Raw genomic sequence first — 22306 nt, 5'->3', positions numbered from 1 at the left:
ACGGGAGGATTGAGATTTTAAAGTGAACTATGAAGAGTTCTTCATTACTTGTTTTACGTAGATTACGAGAAGTTTTTTTAGGTTACTAAATCTCTCTCTGCCATGTTTTCTACCAATCAATCTTATATGTTCGTGCAATTGTTATTCAGTTATTCAAAAACAGTTTTCTGACAGATAAGTATCCTGGGAAACACAACCAAAAAGATAGGGTAAGCGAGTTGTTAAGATAGAAAAGTTATTAGTAATAACAAAAAATATAAAATTGATTTTTGGGGTTTTGCGTATTAGCACGATTAGATAATTACAAAAATATCAGTACCTGATCAAAAACATTTGAAGCTGCAAAAGATTAGATCTGCGCTATTAGATTAGTTGATTTGTTGTCATCTGTATTTTTTCGGGAGCATAGCTTCAAAGCTGCGCTCAGTTTGCCAATCAGTTTTTTATTCAATATAGTAACAAACATTTCAGCAAAGTTTTTTTAAACTAAAGACTCAAAAAAACTGTTAAAATGCTGCTGGAGGAGCAAAATTTTGTTCACATTTTCCGTATTTTTGCGCTGTTTTGCCAATTTTGCTGAAAAATATGTTAACTTTGTTAACGATAGTATTGTTGGCTTTAGTTCTACAGAGGAGTGTTGATGAACTGTTTGATCCGAATTTTGACAGAATTTATGGAAAATGGCACAAAATAAACCTCTTTAGTCCTTTTTTTAAAAAAAACTTTTTGGTTTAAATGACCTAAAAACTGCCAACAGAATTTTTGTCAACTCTAGTTCTAGTTTTCTCGCACTTCTTTTGAGAGTGTCCTTGATTTTAATTTTTTGTCGGTTGTTCTGCTAATTTAAGTCGACAATAATCTAAAATGGATCATTTGTTTTTGATATATTGACTTTTTATCAAACTACCCGTACTCACAATAATTGGAACCATGTAGTTTTCCTAACGAACGAACAGCAATAACAAGGCAAGTTTTGGTCTAATCGTTGTTATTTACAGTCCAAAACAATTGGGATTGTAATCAGTTGCTGTTTCGACAAGCATTTTTTGCAAGTTTTGCTTTGTTAGGTTAATTATAGAACACAGCGATTGAAATCAGGGATTACTATTGACAAGTTCAAGTGGCTCATTTTTGTCTGTCGGTCGTTTTTTAGACGTAAGACAAACTATGATTATTCCTCGATCTCAATAGTTTTTTTTTTGGTGAATTGAATGAACCTAATTAATGGTTCCAGTTGATGGCTTATGTTTTTATGACTTTGAAGTTAATTGTTTTCGATCGAAATATATTAAAAAAATTTTAAACTATGCTTTGTTGCTTTTTTCTACTTTTACTTTGTCGCAATATTAAGAGGTCATATAGCACCGAATTGGTGCCCCACCCAGGCGCAATTGAAGTTTTGTTTTTCGTGTGTATTTGTTTTTTTTTATTTTGGTATACATACGAAATTTTCTGGATAATGACAGTTTTCATTGTGTTCATAATGAATGAACATAATTTATTTTGTAAATTTCAATTGATATCTGATTGTTTTGATTATTTGAAATCATTTTCTTAACAGAAATATGAGCTCATTTTTTTAGCTTCGCTGTTTTGTTCTTATTGTCTGATTTTTACAGAACCTAATTATGGCCATGTGGTCCCATTGACTGGTTCAATGTTTTTTCTAGTGATGTATAAATTTATTTGTTTGGTTTAGTTTTCTTGACAATATTTTGACTTTGTTATTAATCTTTTCTCAGTTGTTGAGTTTGGATAAAATTAAAGTTTGTTGATTTTAGTTGATTTTGGTGCTTGTCTTGTTTCTTGGTCCTGATAATGGCAGGTCTTATTGGCCCTCTCGATGCGGCATTAATAAGTTTATTTTGTGATTTGAGTTGGATGCATTTTTTTTATTCATACACCAATTAGTTTTGAACAATATTTGAAAATTTAAAAATTTTCTATTTTTTCATTTGGTAAACAATTAAGCCAAAAATGTGGATGAGCGGGCTCGGAGTATTATCTGCTTGCTTGTTCTGTTAAGTAGACAGTTCATAGTATTCACAGAATGTAATAATAGACAGACCTTGAAAAACCAATAATTGAATTTTTCACTGTTCAGAACAAATTCAGACATTCGGTGTTTACTATAATTTTTATCCTGAACTGAGTAAAAAGTTACCTGATCATGATTTAGTCATAGTAAAATTACAGACTGAGAAGTACTGATCTAAATTGTTATTAAGATCCGGGGGCTGCAATGAGAGGACTTTTGAGGAACTGCCCTTAAACAAAATTTATGATATAATAGGGGATTGCAATGGGAGACTTTTTGGGGTAATTTGCCCGGAGGGCAGATGTTGAAAATTATTCCGATAAATGTACTGTCAGGATTTGTTGACATAGTGGTAGTCAACTGGCTGAGGCTAGAAAGACCGTGAGTTTGAGTTTTTCATGGTAGTCTTCGGAGTGGCCCGACAGGGATTGGGAAGTTCAACCAGGAACATTAAATCGGAGGGTTAAAATTTTAAGACCTCTCTGGTGGTTTGGATTTCATAATTCACTTTTTACAGCTGCAGCAATTGTACTGGTAAAGTGACAATAATTGCCTTCGAAATCAACCAACGTCAAATTGAAGCCTATGTAGATCCAACAGAAAAAGTTATCCAAATAGAAATAAATTAGTTTTATAGTAACGACTTTGATTGTTGCTATTCCTGAGTATCAATAAAATAATTATAACCATCTGATCTCTTGGTCAGTTTCGTTTATACGATTCAAAACTGACCGCATTTGAGACTAGATTTGAATTGGACTGAGTAAATTAGGAAACTTTGTTTACTTTCAGACCTGTTTTCTAATAACATTGTTCCTAACTGTTAGTACAAATTAGCCTCCAATAGGTAGGCAACTGTACCTAAATAAGCAACCAAGTGGTCTAAGCTCCCTAAATAATTCCTGGACCACTCAAAGATTGAAAACATTCACTTATGGATCCAAGTATGGCGTGTGCTGAAGTGTAACGTGGCATTAGAGACCGAGAGAGTTTAACAAGGACAAAACTAATAAAAGCTGTTTATAACGAAAATTCAGCACAAGTTAACTCAACCTTTCTCTCAACTATCGATAGATCTATGAATTGAAGAGTTCTGTTAAATATATCTACATTGTTCTATTACGTGTTAGATTCCTATCTTATGGTTAATAATTTTATTTCAACACAGGTTGTTACAAATTTGATTAGGTTCCACTGCAATATATGTACTAGTTCTCCATTTCGATATCTATTATTAGCTCAGTTGTGACCGTCTGCTTGTAAAGGTGGTGGTAGTGGTTATGAACTAGTAGGGGTCTGAAATATTATAGCTAGTGTTGCAATTCGAGACATAAACAGGACTGTGCTTGAACAGTTGCTGAGTCTATAACAGTAAATAGTCTATACAATTGAGGGATTGCGCAATAATTAACACTTTTAACTTACAAATTATGTTTGCCGTGTTCCCGCCTATCTCTTCGCGCTTCTTTTCCTTCCCTTTGATCTCTTTAACAGACAGACCCCCCTTTGAGGTTTTTCCCTATTTTGCTTTAAACAATATTCTGTTTGCTTTGACCAGCACTTTAATGTGTCCTACCGGAGCGACAAAATACACGAGGCAACTTTTTGGGAAACAAGAGGACTAAATTTATTTCGGTGAGTCAGGCAAATTTTTAAACTCAAATTGTTATTGATTTCTTTTTGTTGACAGTTCTCTTTGAAATCAATCATTCGATTAAAGATTATCACTCAATCATAAAACTTTTTTATGTCAATTCTTATAAAAGTACATCATAATTTTGCCTTTTTTCCAATTGCTTTGGGAAAATGAATTATCTCAATATTGTTTACGTTTATCACTTTTTTGTTATAAAATTTACGTAGAAATTTATCATATTTCTGAAAAAAAACAAAATTCTGTGATTTTTTATATATAAACAATGATTAATTTGCTGAATGTACAATTTCCGATGTATATTTAGCAGCTGAAACATCTCAGCCAGTCACCAAATTAGCCGAAAAGAAAGCAGCTTCTCACAGAGCAGATCCCTTTGCCAAATTTGTTCAGCCGGAAACTACAAAGCAAACAAATGGTCACAAGAAAATACAGGACCCCAATTCTTTCAAGTTACTTCGGTTAAATACTTCTCACAACTCAGCTAGTTATGATAACCAGCGTAAATTATTAACTGACGGTAGTTATGGTAATAACGAGCAACATAGTGATTCTGGTTCGAGTAACTCAACGCCAACTGGTAACGATCCGGGATGTGCAACTTTGAGGAATTCGCCGACATCAAAAGATGCCAACTTCTTTGACAAGTTAAACGAAAGTTTGAAAGAAATGGAGCAAAGGTTGGAACATTCATGGAATCGAAAGCAGTCACAGCATAATTATGATGATAAAATAATTCTGCCACGCAAAAGTGACTCTAGTCTGTTCGACCATGATGATAAGAAACGAAATCCGACCTTAAAAGGAAGAAGAGAATTTAACAGAACAAATAATTTAGTTGGAAATGAGAGCCAAAAAATAAGCCAGCCGCCGCGCTCCGATAACCATTTTGATTTATTAAACAGAATCCAACGGCAGCATTCATACGGTAGCTGGCACAGTTTAAGATCAAACCCATTAGACAAGGAGTTTTTACAGAGCAACAAAAACGATGAAACAAAACGACAGAAGCGATCCGAATTTTTGAAAGATTTACAAAACCGAGCCAACAGAATTCAATCTGAAAATGCAGCTAACGCTAAAGCTAATGGAGATTTTGATAGGACATTGCCCGAAATATCAACCAATAGCAACGATTTCAACGAGATGTCACGAAAATTGTCCGAAAAGCAAGTTTGGAGTCGGCCTCTAAGAAACCGTCATCAGTCCATGCCCGATTTTGTCCAATCGTCAGCTGGAAGTTACCCAAAATTAGGAAGGAAACTCGGTCAAAGTAAAGGAAAATCAGACCTATCTAGCCAGTTGAGTATATCCAAAAACCCAGTTCAAGATTTGATAGCAGCTTTACGCGAAGACGTCGAAAAATTAACTCAGCATCGGGAAAATCAGCGATTAAAAGCTGAGTTAACTGCTCGTCAAGATGATAACGGTATCGAAAATTATCAGGGCAGTAGGAAAAAGGCGGGTTTGAGCTTGTCACGAAGTCGAAGTTTTGGTGCTATTGAGCACGAGTATCTGAATAGCAGAGGAGAAACAGCGCCCAAAGTTTTGCCCCGAAGCAGCAGCAAGGAAGCTATACACAAACTTGCCAAACTTCATCGCGTTGGGTCGACTCAAAGTGAAAAACGATTACTTGATATCAGTTTTCAATCGGAGGGTGATGTATTCCGAACAAATTCCGATAACAGTAGTGACGAAAGTAATTCTAACCGACCAATCGTTACCCGACCGCCTCCCCCTAGAAGTTACAAACCATCCGATTCATTTCGATCGCGCAACTTATCAGAACCTTACTTAAGCAGTCGTACAAAAGACATATCATTATCACTTAAAGACGCGCTTAACGATTTCGAACGAGAAGTTCGAAACCCGCAAAGGAAAGTCGAAACCAAAGGAAAGGTATTTCCACACGTTACAGGAAGCCATACTGGGCAGGATTCCGATTTGGAAGTTGAGTACCGAAGTTCAGCCCATTCTTCATTATCAGGTGTAAGTTCAACTTCACTTTTGACCAGTCCGAACAGCAATATCAGCGCACATTCTTCATCTCAACGCTCGTCAACTAATCAGGAGAACCCGAACAACTATTACAGCTCTAGCACGGGCGACCCGGAATCCTTAGAATCTCGCATTGATTCCTTCTATGAAGGCGACCCTCAGTCAATGGACTGGTTAACAAAAAAGTTCGACTTTCTTCAGAGTGAAATTGCCAAGAAGGGTACTCGTAACAAATCAAACACATACCACGGAGTCAAAATTCTTCCAACTAGCAACAACATTGAACCATCACGGACCTTGTTTACCAAAATGTCAACGGAGAGCAAATTGAAGCCAAACAAGTCATCAACTATTCCAAAAAGCAACAGTTTTGCAGGAGACAAACAGACTTCAGGAACAAACTGGAAGTTTCAAAAAATGGATCCCAAATTTATTCCGAAAAGTCCCTTGGTGACAAACGAGATCGTTGCAAGTGGTGCTGGTGGAGGTGGCGGTGGTAGCAGACATTCGAAGTCAACTCCGAGCCCGCATGACAACTCACTTAACTCCTTTGTTTATGATTTTGAACCCTCGACATTGCTCATGGATGGACTCCCAGAAACAGACATACTGGGTAAGTGTTCAGACATACGGTAACCCCAAAATTGTTTTGCCATGCATGAAAAAAATTTAATGAATATAAGAATTCAGTCAGCTATAGTTTTCTGGACTATCTAAATTATTTCTTTTAAAAGTTTGATCTTTTGATCTTGTTCTGTATTGTTGAGCCTTTTTAACGCGCTGTCTCGTTCAAATCCAGAGCTGGTGAATGTCAAAAGCAGTCCTTATAAATGTTAACTCCCCGTGATAACAATTGGTTGGTACATTGACTTCTACGTTGCAGGTGTGCAGGTTGTTTTTTTTTGATATTCCTAAAAGCTAATATTCCAATATTTCAGTTTTGAATGTTTTTGTCAAATCAAAAAGCCAAATTTAAGAACTCTAACTTAACAGTTTTGATGGTAGAGTAGGGTATTGCTGGAGAACTGGTGTGGCCGCAACCCTAGCAAGATGGCGACCGTTGATTTGTGCCCTCATCGTGGTGAATTTGCCTTTGTTTAGTTGCTTTCGAACAAAGTTTGTAGCAATTATTTCAGTCTTGTTGGTCTTTTATGCAACTCTTCATATGACCGACTTTTTGCCGGATACCCTTTTGATCTGATCGACATATTTTCGCGACTTGTTGTTTTGAGAAATTGGTTAAACTGGTAAAACCCGAAGGCATTAGGTCGCCAGCAGCTTCTCTCAGAGCATTACTAGTCTCTAAGTATGCAATTCATCGAACCCGCTGCGGACAATTAAATTCGAAGTTTGAAGGGAAATTCATGGAATTTAGAGCATCCATTCCACCCACTATCCCCGTGGTCAACCGTCACCACTATTCCTACCTCCACCGCCTAACTCTACTCTCCCATCGTAAACTCAAAGGAATTTTTGAATGATTTGGATTGGATACCTTCCTTTTTTCATGCTTGAATTCTTCACTTTGATTTTTACGTGTTAAAGTGCTCTCAGTTAGAAATTAAGGCCACTTAACTTAATGGGCTGTAGTTTACAACTAAAGGTTGAATAGAAAGAGTGCCGAAATCGATTTCATTTTTTGGGTCTTTTTCGCTTGTGCCACAACCCCCAGCTTATTGGGTGCATAGTATTTGCACCCTCCAGACGCATGTGCAATATTCTTACATAATGATTTACTATGTAATGGTACGTGCTGTAACTGGGGGTGCATAACGTTCTGGAGGGGGCACAAAAGGAAAAGATCCCATTTTTAAAATAAATATTATAGTGTTGCAAAATTAGTACTAACAAAAACATTTGAAGACTTTTAGACAATGCCCTCAGCTTAAGGAATTTTCGGATCTTTTCCGTTTGTTCCCCACCCTCACCCCCAGTACGTTATGCACCCCCAGTTTCTGAGAACGTCTCATTATATAGAAAACTGTTCGACTTTGTCGCTACGTTTCAGTAACCATGTTTTAAGGTCAGAGTTGAGCACTTGCGGAAACTAATTACAGAAAACGAAATTAGTTCAAGTTTACTTCAAAATTTGATATATCCGCAACTGGATTCCACGATGAGTGTTTTGGGGCTAGCGTGAAATCTAATGACAGTACCTCGTGTTTAAATTCCACGCCATAAGTCACTGATTTCCGTGCTATAAATTGCTTAGTTCTATAAAGGTTTCACTCACTGCGATAGTACCAATTAAACCGAAATGAAAAAAAATGGTAGTTAAATTCAGAAAAGTCCTTCTTGATATTAATTTTGGATTTAGAGGACAATTATCAGTTTTGTAATCAACCATGTGGTTGTTCACAAGAACAATTAGGTCTGTGAACTGGCTCACAAATAATTGCAAATAAAATTCGGGGGAGATATTTCTACGCCAGGTACATGCTTAAATTTATGGAAATGAGTTAAAATTATGCCTGAATGCTAGTAACAAAATGGAAGCCTTTTTTGTAGTTAACATATTTCCACGTTTGCGTAACTTTATTTCAACCTGAAACTAGTTATTTGAAGTATATATGGTGTAAAAATTGTGTCACTCATTTCCACAAAAAGCAAAATTAATTGAATTTTGTCTTTTCAAACATTGGCCATGTAATAATCATTCATTTTCAACTTCCATCAATCCAATTTTCCAAGACTTGCATAACATTTTTATATCCATTTCATCAAATTTCATTTGAAACGTAAGACGTGAGCTGTTACAGGGGACAACAGTCAAATTGTTTATTTGGTTGAGCTCCCAAACTTTGTTATTGTTGTTTTTCGGAATGATGAGCGCCCATTAATTTTTATCTAAATTGAAAGTTAATTGGAGGTACTAGGTTTTAAGCAACTCTCGCCTTTTGTGGATCAAAACAGTCAAAAGTTGCTGCGAATTATCAATGTCGGTCATTTTATATTAGTCCAGAAACTCAAAAAAAAACCCTTTAACCCCAACAAATCATTGGTAGACTTGGCAGTTATTCCCAAGCGGCGAAACACAGTGGTGAGCAATATGTTGATATTTATTTGAGGATAAATTCTGCAAAGTTTAAATACACCTCCCACAATTTCGTTGCTAAAAAACAACAGTAAAGTCGCGCTAGAGCATTTTGTTAAAATCTTTTTACATTTTTACATGCAAGACTTCAATATTTAATTACATAGCGTTTGTATATAATGCTCAAAAATAACCCATGGTTCCGAAACCAAAATTTTGGCAGCAAAGTATGATACAAAGATTTAAAATTTCAATTATAAAACTATGATGCAGCGAGAAAAAATATTTTATAGTAAATTTTAAAATATTTTGATCTCATCAACAAAATTAAAAAAATTCACGTTTCTTTCGGATTCAAAAGAATCCGGAAAAGAAATTGCTTTCACAACAATTGAATGAATGCGGTTTTTTTCCGTCATATAAATATAGACTTTGTTTTCAGTTTTAGGCATTTAATAATTCTGTTCCAATTGATCTTGGTAAAACTGTTCTTTTGGTACCGCAAATATTTTGAATAATCAAACAAACAGTTTAATCAGGTTAACTCAATTTTGCTGACCCGGCTTACATATTTGACCGTCATTTGAGTTTTTCCTTTAAAATTGTTTGCAAAATTTTTTCTGTTGTCATTAATCAGTTGTACAGGGTGTGAATTTATCACAAAAACTAATTACTTAACTGAAATTGTTAACAATTTGATGGAAGTGTTCCGGCAAATGCCTATATTTAATTATTCATAGATTGTCACTATTTTAGAAAAAAATAAAATCGTTTTCTTCAAACTTTGGAACTTTGGAGACAAAAAACTTCTCGGAAGATAGACCATCATAAACATTAATAAATTAAATTTAGTTTTAAAAATTGCTGTCTTAATCGAACTTAATTTTCTTTACTAATACATTTTTTAATTTCGGGATGACGGAGCTCCCAGAATAAAAGTTGATGTTTTGCAGCTTATGGCTAATCGTTTCTATTATCACCAATTTGACATCCTCCATCTAAAGTCTTTTTCATACAAAATTATAGGTGCAATTTTGTCTAATGTCACTTTTAGAGCCAATGAGTTTGTAAATACAACAGAGAACGTGCTATTACGTAGCAATGATTATGTAAAAATATGACACGTGCGTCTGGGGGCGGAAATAATATGCATCTACTAAGCTATCAGGGCACAGACGGAAAAGATCCATTGAGTTTTATAATTGCGTCTCATAAGTAAAGTTTCAACTTTTTAAATCAATCAAAAACTCGCATCTGGTAAAAACCTGTATTCAAAAGCGCGGTCATAATCTTCATTTGATTGATTGTTTTGCGGGTTTGCCAGCCTCGCATAATGAAAAGTAGTGATTTGCAGTTCGATAATTGTCGTTTCACTTGACATTTACTTGACAGCTTCCCTTCATTAATTGTTTTCATGTGATTATTTTGAAAAAAATTTTGGAAAAAAATTATTGTATATTTTTCTCTATATTGTTAATACTTTAACACCAATAGTGATTTGTATTTGATTTTCTGTAACATTTCAAGCGAGCTAATTTTTTAGAGCCATTAAAATACGAAGTTCAACTAAACCAGGTTTTTAGTGCTGAACTGTTGGAACCGACCTGTCATACATCATTTTTTTCGAGCTGCTGTATATATCGAGGCGCGAAACTTTCTGCGTTATTTGTTTGTTTAAGTTTGTCTATAACTTGCTTTTGAATTAACTCCATCTCTTCGAAAAAATTCTTCTTTAAAAGACAGAAAACTATAGGACCATTTGAGTTAGCTTGAGTTGTTTGATCATACTGATTTTAGTTTATGTTTATTATCCTCTGCAATTTTGTTTACATTGATTTTTGTCCTGCTCTTTTTCTAACTAATTACACCAGTTGACAGACTCCGACCTAAATTATAGTAAAGATTGCTTATTGAAACATGTTGCTTTTTTCTCAATTTTGTCAAAAATTGTTCTCTTAAATAACAAAATCAATGTAATTTTTCCTTCAAATCAGAATGGGCTCTTGCTTAAAAGAGCTCAATACCTTGCATTATCCTGTTCAGAATGATTTCGGTATAACTGGTTGGGTTCCGCGAATCTTTTGAACAATCAGACACGCAATTTAAATAGTTTCACTGAGCTTTGGTGTTTGTGACGGTGTTCGAAAAAAAGTTAATACGCGTTTAAAGATTTCTTACTTACTGGGCAGTTTTCAATTAAATTTTTCAATAAAATTGTATGCAAAGTGTTCTTTTTAGTCAGTTTTAGAGGGTTTGATTTTTTAATACTAAAAACTAATTAAATTAAGTCAAGATCATAACATTTTGAGAGAAACCTGATACTCCACCAAATGTCCAACTCTGATTATTCACAGACTTTAATTGTTTTAGAACAAATAGAAATTATTGCATCAAACATTGAAAAACAAAGCTTGTTTTGGAGAGTAGATTGTTCTTCAAAATCTGTTTTAAAAAACGCAGCCATAACTTTTTTTTATTTTGATTTATTGTTTTGCGGGGTTGCTGACCTCACCTAATGGAATTTGTGATTTACAGTTTGATAGTTGGAGTTTCCCTCGACAGTTACTTGACAGTTTCCCCTCATTAATCGTTTTCATATGATTGTTTTTAAAATTTTTGGGAAAAATTAATTGTATATTTTTTTCCAAATTGTTAAAATTCTAACAAGAATACTGATATGTATTTAGGTTTTAGTAAAATTTTGTGCAAGCTATTTTTTTAAAACGGATCAGTTATGAAATTCAACTAAACCAGGGTGTTATTATTTGGATTTTGGAACCAACCCATCTTATATCTTTTTTTTCGAGATTCATTCAATTTTGTCTTTTTGTCTTTTTGACGGTTGTTGTGTCATCATTCATTCACTGGATTCTATTTAGCCGATTTCAACAATTAGCGATAGACCTCGAGTATGTCAAAACTAAGATGAAATATTTGTTACTCTTTTTCTTTTCAATTTCATTCTTCAATTACTTTTATAGCGAGTATTGATATTAGGTACCACAAATTTTCAAAGCTTTTTTCTTTTTTAATCTGAGCTTGATTTCTAGGAAATGATTTTCAAATCGTAAAAATGTTCAAACAAAATTTCACCCTTTGAATGATCAAATACCCGAATTACTTGTTTTACTCCAAATAGATCCTTTTTCATACGTTTGTTCCAAACTATTTTTTGCTGAAGGAGTTCAATTCAAACTGCATTGATTTCTCAAGCAAGTTGCAATAAAACAATTTACCTTGCTCTCCAAAGAACTTTAGCCAGAGCCATTGCCAAATTGAAAGAAAAATCTGTTCCTGCATTTACGTACCTTGAGCTTCTTTGTTGTTTTCAATGTCTGAAAAGAAGCGGAAAACATTTTTATTGATTGAATGAGTGATGAATGCATCAAAGGCAAGCTCCATGTTTGAGTGAGTTGTCTTTCTTGAAAAGCAAAATTCGTGGCTTCGTTGACTGAATAAATTTTGCGCCTTGTTTAAATATACTAGTTGATTTGATAAATTTTGATTTATTGAAATTTATTTTTGAAATAGTTAAGAACTATAAAAAATTGAAATTAGCGTTTCAAATCTGAGCCATGTTATAACGTTTGTATACGCTTTCAAATGATTTACTTAATTTTTGCATTGTTAAGTAACAAATGACAAAACAGAACTAGGAAAACTATTTGGCCGACTGTCCAAGTTCGATTATTCTCCGATTGTAACTATTTTAGAGAAATTTAAATTGCACTCTTCAAACTTTGAAAATCAAACGTCGTAAGATAGGTAGTAGACTGTAATTATAAATATTAAGCAAAACTTTTTTTAAATTGTTGTCATAATTGACGTTAATTTGATTTACTTGCAAATTTATGAGTTTTGGAATGACGGAGCTCCCAGAATGAAAGCTGATGTTTTGCAGTTAATTGCTAATTGTTTCCATTATCACTTACTTGACATCCTCCATCTAAAGTCTTTTTCAAACAAAAGTCTATGTTAATTATCTGATGTTATTTTTAGAGCCAATGGGTTTCTAAATACAACATGAAAATTATAATTACTTACGCCGTTGTTTAAGAGCGAACAGTGATATCAGCACTTGTCTTAACAGATGGTAGACCTCAGTTTTAACCCAACGGCAGTTTCACGTTCTTTCTTCCCATTTTAGTGCGTAGAGAAAATTTTTTTAGTGTTTCACAAAAATTATAGAGTGGGTGTTCAGCCTTCGAGGTCGATTTCTCCTTAAGGTTTTCACAAATGAGCTTTATAATTGAGTCTCAAAAGTAAATTGTCAACTGTGAATATCAATCGAAAATACGCATCTGATGTAAAAGCTCCTATAACATGGTTCGCTGTATTTATTCATTAAGGTTTGATTTAACCATTAGGATTTCAATTATATGATCTTACTGTTTTTCGTTTATGTTACGTACCCTTTCTATCTTTTGCAGTTTTGTTTAAACTGATTGATTTTTGTTCAGCTCTTTGTTTGAGTGGTTACCCCAGTAGACAAACTTCAGATGAAATTGAAGTAATGATGGCTTGAAAATGAATGAGGAAAACATATTGCTGTTTTCTCAATTTTGTCAAAATTTTTTTCTTAAATATTTGTTATCAATGTAATTTTTCCTTCAAATTAGAATGGGTTTTTTCGATGAAAAGGTCCCAATACACTGCAAAATTTTATTCAGAATGATTTTGGTTTAATTGTTTGGGTTCCGCGAATCTTTTGATTAATTAAACATCCAGTTCAAATAGTTTTATTGAGCTTTGGTGTTGGTGACAGCTTTCGAAAAAAACAATGTTAATTTGCAATTAAAGATTTCTTACATACTTGGCAGTTTTCATTTAATGTTTCCCATAAAACGGTTTGCAAAGTGTTCTTTCAGTCAGTTTTAGAGGGTTTGTTTTTCTTATACAAAAACTTATTAAATTAAACCTAGTATTTTGACAGAAATTTTGACAGAAAATTTCATAAAATTTTGACAGAAATCTGATGCTCAACCATATGACCAACTTTGATTATTCACAGAATTTTACTGTTTTAGAATTAGTAGAATTTTTGCTTCAAACAATGGAAAACAAAACACTTTTCGGAGAATATGTGGTAAACCGTCATCAACAATGTTAAACTAAATTCTTCAAAATCTGTTTTCAAAAGCGCATTCATAATCTTAATTTGATTTATTGTTTTGCGGGTTTGCTAACCTCGCATAATGGAAGTTGGTGATTCTAAGTTCGATACTTAGAGTTTCACTCGACATTTACTTGACGGCTTCCTCTCATTAATTGCTCAATGTTTTCATATGATTGTTTTAAAAAATATGTAAAAAAAATATTGTATATTTATCTCAATATTGTTAACATTTTAATACAAATACTGTTTTGTATTTGAACTTCAGTAACGCTTTAAGCACGTTAATTTTTATAGCGAATGAAATTCGAAAATTAGCTAAATCAGGGTGTTAGCATTGAAATTTTGGAACCAACGCGTCATATATCTTTTTTTCCAGCTTCATTCATTTTTGCCCTTTAGCTTTTCGACGGTTGTTGTGTCATTTGTCATTCACTGGATTCTACTTAGCCGATTTCAACTACTAGCTATAGCCCTAGAGCATGTTAAAACCGAGAGCAAACATGAGTTATCCCTTTTCTTTTCAATTTGATTCTGCTTTTATCCCTATAGTGGGTATTGCTATTAGGTACCACAACATTTCAGAGCGTTTGTCTCTTTTTTAATCTGAGCTTGATTTTCAGGCAATGGTTTTCAAACCCAAAAAAGTGTTCGAAAATTCAACTTTACCTTTTGACCAAATCATGATAGTTTTAAAATATGTTGAATGATCGAATACCCGAATAATTTGTTTTACTCCAAATTGATCCTTTTTCATACGTCTGTTTTGAACTATTTATTGCTGAATTAGATCAACGCAAGCTTCATTGATTTCACAGAAAGTTGCAATAAACAATGCAGATTACTCTCCAATTAACTTTATCCATAACTATTGCCAAATTGAAATTAAAAAATCTGTTTTCTCATCAATTTATTATGAGATGAGCTTCTATGTTTTTTAATGTCTGAATTGAAGCGGAAAGCGTTTTTTGCTTGAATGAATGATGATTGCAGCAAAGGAAAGCTCCATGTTAGAATGAGTTGTCTTTCTTAAGAATCAAAAATTCTATGGCCTCTTTGACTCAATAAATTTTGCCGCTTCTTTAAATACGCTAGTTGCTTTGATAGATTTTGATTTAATAAAATTTGGCTTTTAAAAAGTTAAGAACTAAAAGAAAAGTTGAAATTAACATTTTTATTCTAAGCCAATTGATAACGTTTATGTATGATATCGAATTATGTACTTAGTTTTTGCATTGATATGTAACAAGTGACAAAACAGAACTCGGGAAAAAAGCCTTTTAAATGTGCAAGCCCCAATTTTCTCTCATCTATCTTTATGTTGAAAGATCGACAATTTGGAGCTTCTGTTTTTCATATGTCAATGAATGTTTTTCCGTTGTGCTATGATAACCTTTTGTTGAGATGAAGAAGAATTTTCGCTACCTAATTTTTAATCTTTCGATTTGATTTTGATTGATTTGCTCAATGAAGCATATTTTTCCTAGTAACTGGCGTAAAATGTTTTCGTTTTGGTAGGAAAAATGAGCGACGTGTTGCTCCAATTTTATTGAGGGCGCATGAAATACCACATTGAAATCTACTGCTAAGTGGTCATATTTTAGACTTCATAGTTTTCGTTGGAAATTGAAACAAAACAAACTCAACAACTTGGCATCGTTACTCAATGTGCAAAACGAAAACGTTCTCCTTAAAATATTTGTAGATCGTTACATCGGGTGCCAGGACAATTAACTCCATTAAATTTTACCCAATGCCATTATACCCATGCCATTATACCCGATGAAATTGGATATTTTTTATTCTGACTTCCAATTAGCTGTCGCATGTTTTGACATATTAAATGGCCACGGCTATGCCTCAGCGGCCAATGGGAATTGATATGAAACTATCACAACCGAACTTGGGATTAAATTATCCACTTGAGTATGTTAAAACTGAGGCGTAATAGCGACTGCTATTTTGTACTTGAACTATTGGGCAAAAATATCAATGTGCATTGAGTATAATGGCATTGGGCATAATGGCATTGGGTAATGGTATTAGGTAAATTGTCATGTAACCGTTAAAACCAAGTCACTCGGGCACTCAAAAATTTACTGGAATTTATTGTGCTATGAATATTCAACAGCAGTTACAACTTTACAGTCAAAGTTTCACTTATTCGTTATCAAACTTTCATCTGAGTAATTGTGTAAAAGTTTACTGTAGATACCTTCTGATTCGTTTATTCTCTACCAGCAAGTCGTTACACCCCAAGTTACGCCCATGATCACGTTTGGATCTCCATCATAAAACCAGTGCTTGTTAATGATTGTAACAATTATAGCGTGTGACTGTGCTCCTTTCTCCTATGAAAAAATCAGGTTTCTTGGAAAGAGTTTTCTTTCAACAACAATTTTTGTTGAAATCAGACAAAAAAAGCGAAAAGTCTATATTTATTTGTTGATCTGTGAAAAAATGGGTGCCGGCTACAGTGGCGCTGAAAATGATGTTTGCTGATTGTCATGTGGCTTAGAAAGGACCATTTAGTGTAAAAAATGGCATCAAATTAATCAAATTAATTGAATTTCTATTTCTATCAAGTTGTAAAATATTTTGTTTCAACTTCAGCAAACTGAAATTCTAAAATTTTGTATTTAGATGAGTGGCCCTAAGCATTCAATTGTAATTCAGGTTCTCCATAATTCAAGCGCACACATTTTTTTATTGTGAAAAGGTTTTTTTAATGGAAAAAAAATCTTTTCTCAACAGAGACAAAAAATTATTATGAAATTGCTTTGTTTATTTTTTAGGCATTGAAAACTTGTTACAATAAAATTTGACTGTGATATTAATCAATAAAACGGTGCACTTCAAGATTTACCCTTGGAAGGAAGGTGCAAGTTTGCTCTGTAGACAAAGCACGTAACATGTAAAAAATTGTCCAGTAAAGTAGATTGACACAAACCACAACAAAATAAAGATTTAGAATAAAACTTGATTAAAGGTTTTGACCACTGAAAACTAAGACCAAATAAAACAGATTAATTATAACAGTTCACTTTCTTGTGTAGTTTTGGAAGTGGCGGACAATTTTTTCATTGTTTCGGCTAAGAAGGTTTAGATTACTGAGCTAGCAATTAATACAAAGGCTAAAGCTGAAGGCTAAAACTGAGTTGCAGGCTTGCAGTCCTCGAAGAATGGATGCTGATGTGCAGTTCAAGGCTGCGAATTTATGTTTTCACTTACTTGACAGCTTCAATCATTATGGGTCCACCTCTGCAGATGATTGCCTTTGAAAAAATTTGGACCGAAAATTATTGCACTCTTTTCTCAATATTGTTAAAAAGTGTTATCACAAATACTGATATGATTTCCTTAACGTTTTAAGCAAGCTTATTTCTTTAAGCAAGCTTATTTCTTATTTCGTAGTTTTATTATGAATTTGGAACCTGGGGTGACAATTAATTTTCGAGTTGATATCTATTGACTTCGATTATGTTAACATCGAGAAAAATATCCTTTTTCTTTCATTCACCTCACTTGTCTCTTTTGTGGACATTGATATTAGAGAGCACATTTTTTCAAAGTGTTGTGTCTCTAAATCCAAATTGTCGCAAAAGTAAATAATAAGTAAAAATGTGGTTTGTTTAGATTTCAGATAAAACACTTTGTTCAGAAACTGTGCTATGATAAAATCTCAGGCTAACAAAGTAGTTGCTTATCGATAGAAACTATAAATAAAAGAAAAATTTTCAATTGTACCTCAAATTTCTTGAGAATTTTGGGTGTTTATGACTGAAGACAGTCTTGACAGTTTTCTACAATGCAGTAACTTTGTAGACAGAAACCATCATTTACCTTTCAAGTGCAGTCAGTATCTAAAACATTATTTCCTTCGTATAAAATGTCAATCGGTTATATGGAATTTTGTTTTCGGATCCTTTCTGTTTGTACTCCCTCACGCTTAGTGGGTGCATATTATTTGGACCCCCAGTGCCATATTCAGACGCACGTGCCATATTTTCTCATAATTGTGTAGTAGCTGATTGCCCATGCTCTAGTAACTGCGGGGAGCATAACGTACTGGGGGGCACAAAACCGAAGAGATCCTTTTTTTTCTTACGTGTTCAAGACAGAAAACTTCTGTCTAAAAAAATTTGATTCATTACCTACGATCGGAGACAAGGAGTATTGAAACGAATAAAAGCCAGAAATGGTGCCGCAGTTTTCTAAATGCATGAAAACATTTTTCAAAAAAATGTGCATTGAAAGTGATATCCAACTTTGGATTGTATTAGACTCGTAGTGGTTGTTCCTTGGGTTAATATGAATTCGGTAATTCATTCTTTTTTTCAAAAGTTCCTGTAAAAATTTGCATTTTTTCCAGAGATTAGTCATTCGGATTGTGAATATGGCTCCTTCTATCTTTTTTGAAGTTGTCAAATTATTTGCATCAAGTCAACTGATTCAAAATATTAATAAGCATTTTGTATGTTCTTCCATATCTAAAATCAACATCTGAACGTTGTACCAGGAGGCACGTGCTAAAAGCTGTAACTTTAAGAAACACCAAGTCATAATGTTGATTATATTGATGTAATTCAATGGTTAGGAAATGGATGACTTTTTCTCGGTAGCAAAAGAAGATTTGTGAAGCAAATCTCACGAAAGTTTTAACTGTTGACAAGGAACAACAGTGGGCAAAGGGTAGCCCAGGCATATCGTGCCAAAGTAACTATAACTCAAAGGTTTTTTTGAAACACCACCAACACTGGCGTCAATGAAGCAAGCTGATTAGTTCGATTCTCTGACGTCCGGCCACAGCACCAACAACACTACACATTCAATATTAACTGAAGGCGGAACACATCACAAACGTTTTCCTCATCTGAGGTACTATTTGATGGGATTTCTATGGGGTAAATCTTGGAGGGCAAATACTTTCCTGGAGGGCAAATAATGTTTTTTTTTGCTTTCAATTTCGCTTTTGATTTTGTCTGCAGTTGTTCGAGTTGTTCCAACATGTCATAAAGATTTTGCTTATTGTGTATGTAGGCAGCGGTGACAATTTTGGGCTGGCCGAGTCTTTTGTTCCATTTTATTATTTTGAACAAAACACAGACTTGCTTTTATCGGTTTAAAAAGATGATAGTCTCCGTAGAAGTATATGAAATTGAATGTTTTGAGCTTCTTGTAAATGCATGACATGTAGATAACAAAAACCAATTGTTAGATGCTTTTATTTTAAAAAGTTATTGAGTATGTTTGTTCTGAAATGCATGACATTCGATCAATTGATTGTTCAAATGATTGATTAATTTATTAATTGATTGATTGATTGATTGATTGAAAACAAAACTAAGCGTATGGCTAGATTAACTTTTAGAAACTGTTTTTTTTTCTGTTCTCAACAACAAGACTTTGAATGACCGGATTTGGCGTACGATTGAGATAGAAAAAACGAAAACTCGATGCTGTTCATTTTTGAACGCGAAACTGCATGCAATCTCTGGCTTTCTACAATGGAAGCTAATGCGTTGAGGTGCCATATTTAACAGCAAAAATCATGAAATTTAAGAGCACTTTTTGTTGCGCTCTCGCTCAAGAGTCTCGGCGAAACCGATCATTGAGATTGCTTCTCGAGCTTTACTTCGGCCTGGTTGTTCACTCAGTTCAAATAGACAAGCAATCTCGTCGGAACTATTAGTCGCTCGGTCATAAAAAAGACTAACTTTTACTGAATGAAATCAAAAAATATCCTCGGTGACAAATTAGAAACCATCTTTTATTGAAGTTTTTAATGCTTCAGACATTGATGGCATTGCTGTTGTGTTCTCTAGGACACATTAACTAACCTATTACTTTCGCGGATTTTACCATCCTGCAACCTATGAGCAGGTAACGACCTAAAAATGATCAGAGACCGTGACCAACTTCAATTAGTAACGATGCCATTGAATCTAAAAGCAATACTCATACAATCTGTAAGCCATTTGATGAAATCGAACAACTAATTTTGCATCTGTCATTATATTTACTCACTTCTGATTAGCTGGTTGATTGGTTTCCACATTTTAATGTTTGTTGATTATAGGTGAAGTAAAAACACTGAAAGAAGTCACTGGCTGACGCAATGATGAGACAATCATAGTATTTGACGTCTCAAATGAAATTCCTCGAATCAGTAACAGATGAATAGTGAATCAAAGCTATAGCATATTAACGAACAATTTAGCCTGTAAAGGGTCAAACTATCAAAAAACAAAAACATCTTTTGAAGATATAAGAGCCAAGATATAAGTACCAAAACTGGATCCAGGGGTTGATTAAATTTTCACTGGAGTGCCTACAAAAGTTTGTAGAGTCAGCTCACTAGCTTCAAAAAACTGCTGCTGTTGACAAATATGCAGTCCTAACTCGTAATTATTTTCAGTTTTTGTGTTTTCACCAATTTTAAGTTTACAAGGTTTTTCAGTATGTTGCTTTTTCTCTTATCGCTGAAATTGCTGTTTAATAGTGGCACCACCACTTACAATTGAAAATATTTAGGCCTGGAACAATAATTCAAAGAAAGTTTTTAATTTCAGAATTATTTGAACATTCTTGAGGTGTTGAAAAGTAGTGAGCTAAATTAAAAAAGTCCATTTTTTCTCTAGTTTTCCCTATAAACTATATTCCCAGAGCTTATCAAACAATTACTTATGATTTTTGGATTAAAAAGTACCAGAAAAATTTAGATACGGTACAGTAATTGTAAAACTGTTGAAAACAAAAATATTGTATAACTTTATGACAAAAATGACATCTCATGAGAAATTAATTGATACAAGGAAACCGGGTATTGTTCGATTGCACATAAGGTTCTGACCCCTCTCATCCACAATTTTCGCATAATTGTCTACCAAATGAGGAAAAGATAGAAAATTCCAAAAACTCAAGTATTTTTCAAAAAAAAATTGGCGTTTGAACGAAAAGATAGCGTTCAAACCAAATCACTCAGTGGAGTAAAAAATGAGGCATTAGATTGATGAGATATCCTAATATCAAGAAAGCGAGTCAAAACGAACAACAAAATCAAACAACAACAACAACAACAAAATAATTACATCAAAATCTTTATCCGTTTTAAAAAAACAAAACTTAATAACAAAAACAAAATAGCGTCAGATAAAACTATAAAATTGAAACTAAACAACATAACTTGTAATTCAACAGAAAAGATATGGGACAAGTCAATAATAGGGCTTGGTAACAATTAGACAATAGAGAAAAAAAGAGTAAATTAAAGCTTCTTGTTTTAAAAAACAACTAATTTCAAAGTAATGAAAACCATTAGAAATCAACTAAAAAATCCATTGGTTTACGACCATAGGTTCTGTAGAAGGGCATTAGGACCTGTCGGTATTCAGTTTTTTATGCGGATACAAAAAGAACAGCAAATGGACAACAAAGAAAAATCCAAATAGAACTTGCCAGAAAACGCTTTCGAAACCGTAATGACATATTTTGGCCTTCAAAATATGTTTAATTGAACCTTCTTCGAACACCGATTATTTAGTATGTGACTTCACAGTAATGACACTAGGTAACAAGTAGAAAAAAAAGAAAAAAAGATCAAAATTAAGTAATACTTTGTTTTTTTCGAAAAAAAAATTTCCAGAGTCATGAGAGGAACTAATTACAAGATGAAAAAGTTAAATAGGTTTCTTTATTCGTCCAAAAGAAGCCCTTGAGGCCTTCAATTATCCAGATTAAGTTTTACGGCTATAATAAGTACGTCAATTAGGACAAAAATCAAAAATTATTTTTTCTTATGAAAAAATTATTACTTTCGCAGATTTTACCATCCTGCAACATATGAGCAGGTAACGACCTAAAAATGATCAGCAGTTATCAAATTGTTCTCAAATTGAGACCGTGACCAACTTCAATTAGTAACGATTCCATTGAATCTAAAAGCAATACTCATACAATCTGTAAGCCATTTGATGAAATCGAAAAACTAATTTTGCATCTGTCATTATATTTACTCACTTCTGATTAGCTGGTTGATTGGTTTCCACATTTTAATGTTTGTTGATTATAGGTGAAGTAAAAACACTGAAGGAATTCACTGGCTGACGCAATGATGAGACAATCATAGTATTTGACGTCTCAAATGAAATTCCTCGAATCAGTAAGAGATGAATAGTGAATCAAAGCTATAGCATATTAACGAACAATTTAGCCTGTAAATGGTCATACTACCAAAAAAACAAAAACCTCTTTTCAAGAAATAAGAGCCAAGATATAAGTACCAAAACTGGATCCAGGGGTTGATTGAAGTTTCACTGCAGTGCCTACAAAAGTTTGTAGAGTCAGCTCACTAGCTTCCAAAAACTGCTGCTGTGGACAAATATGCAGTCCTAACTCGTAATTATTTTCAGTTTTTGTGTTTTTACCAATTTTAAGTTTACAAGGTTCTTCAATATGTTGCTTTTTTTC

At 33.6% G+C, this 22306-nt stretch overlaps 1 protein-coding gene across 1 annotated transcript in view; it reads left to right on the top strand.

The window, feature by feature from the left end:
• The window catches only part of LOC142339357 (uncharacterized), a 122824-nt gene that overhangs the window by 5647 nt on the left and 94871 nt on the right, over window positions 1-22306 (top strand). The window contains exon 2 of the mRNA XM_075389355.1: window positions 4000-6303. Coding sequence (XP_075245470.1) covers window positions 4000-6303 — 2304 coding nt within the window. The remainder of the gene's footprint in view (window positions 1-3999; window positions 6304-22306) is intronic.

This window comes from Convolutriloba macropyga, chromosome 5, assembly GCF_964194025.1.
Source record: "Convolutriloba macropyga chromosome 5, txConMacr16.3, whole genome shotgun sequence".
Lineage (NCBI taxonomy): Eukaryota > Metazoa > Xenacoelomorpha > Acoela > Convolutidae > Convolutriloba > Convolutriloba macropyga.
This window is presented reverse-complemented; position numbering and strand designations above follow the sequence as displayed.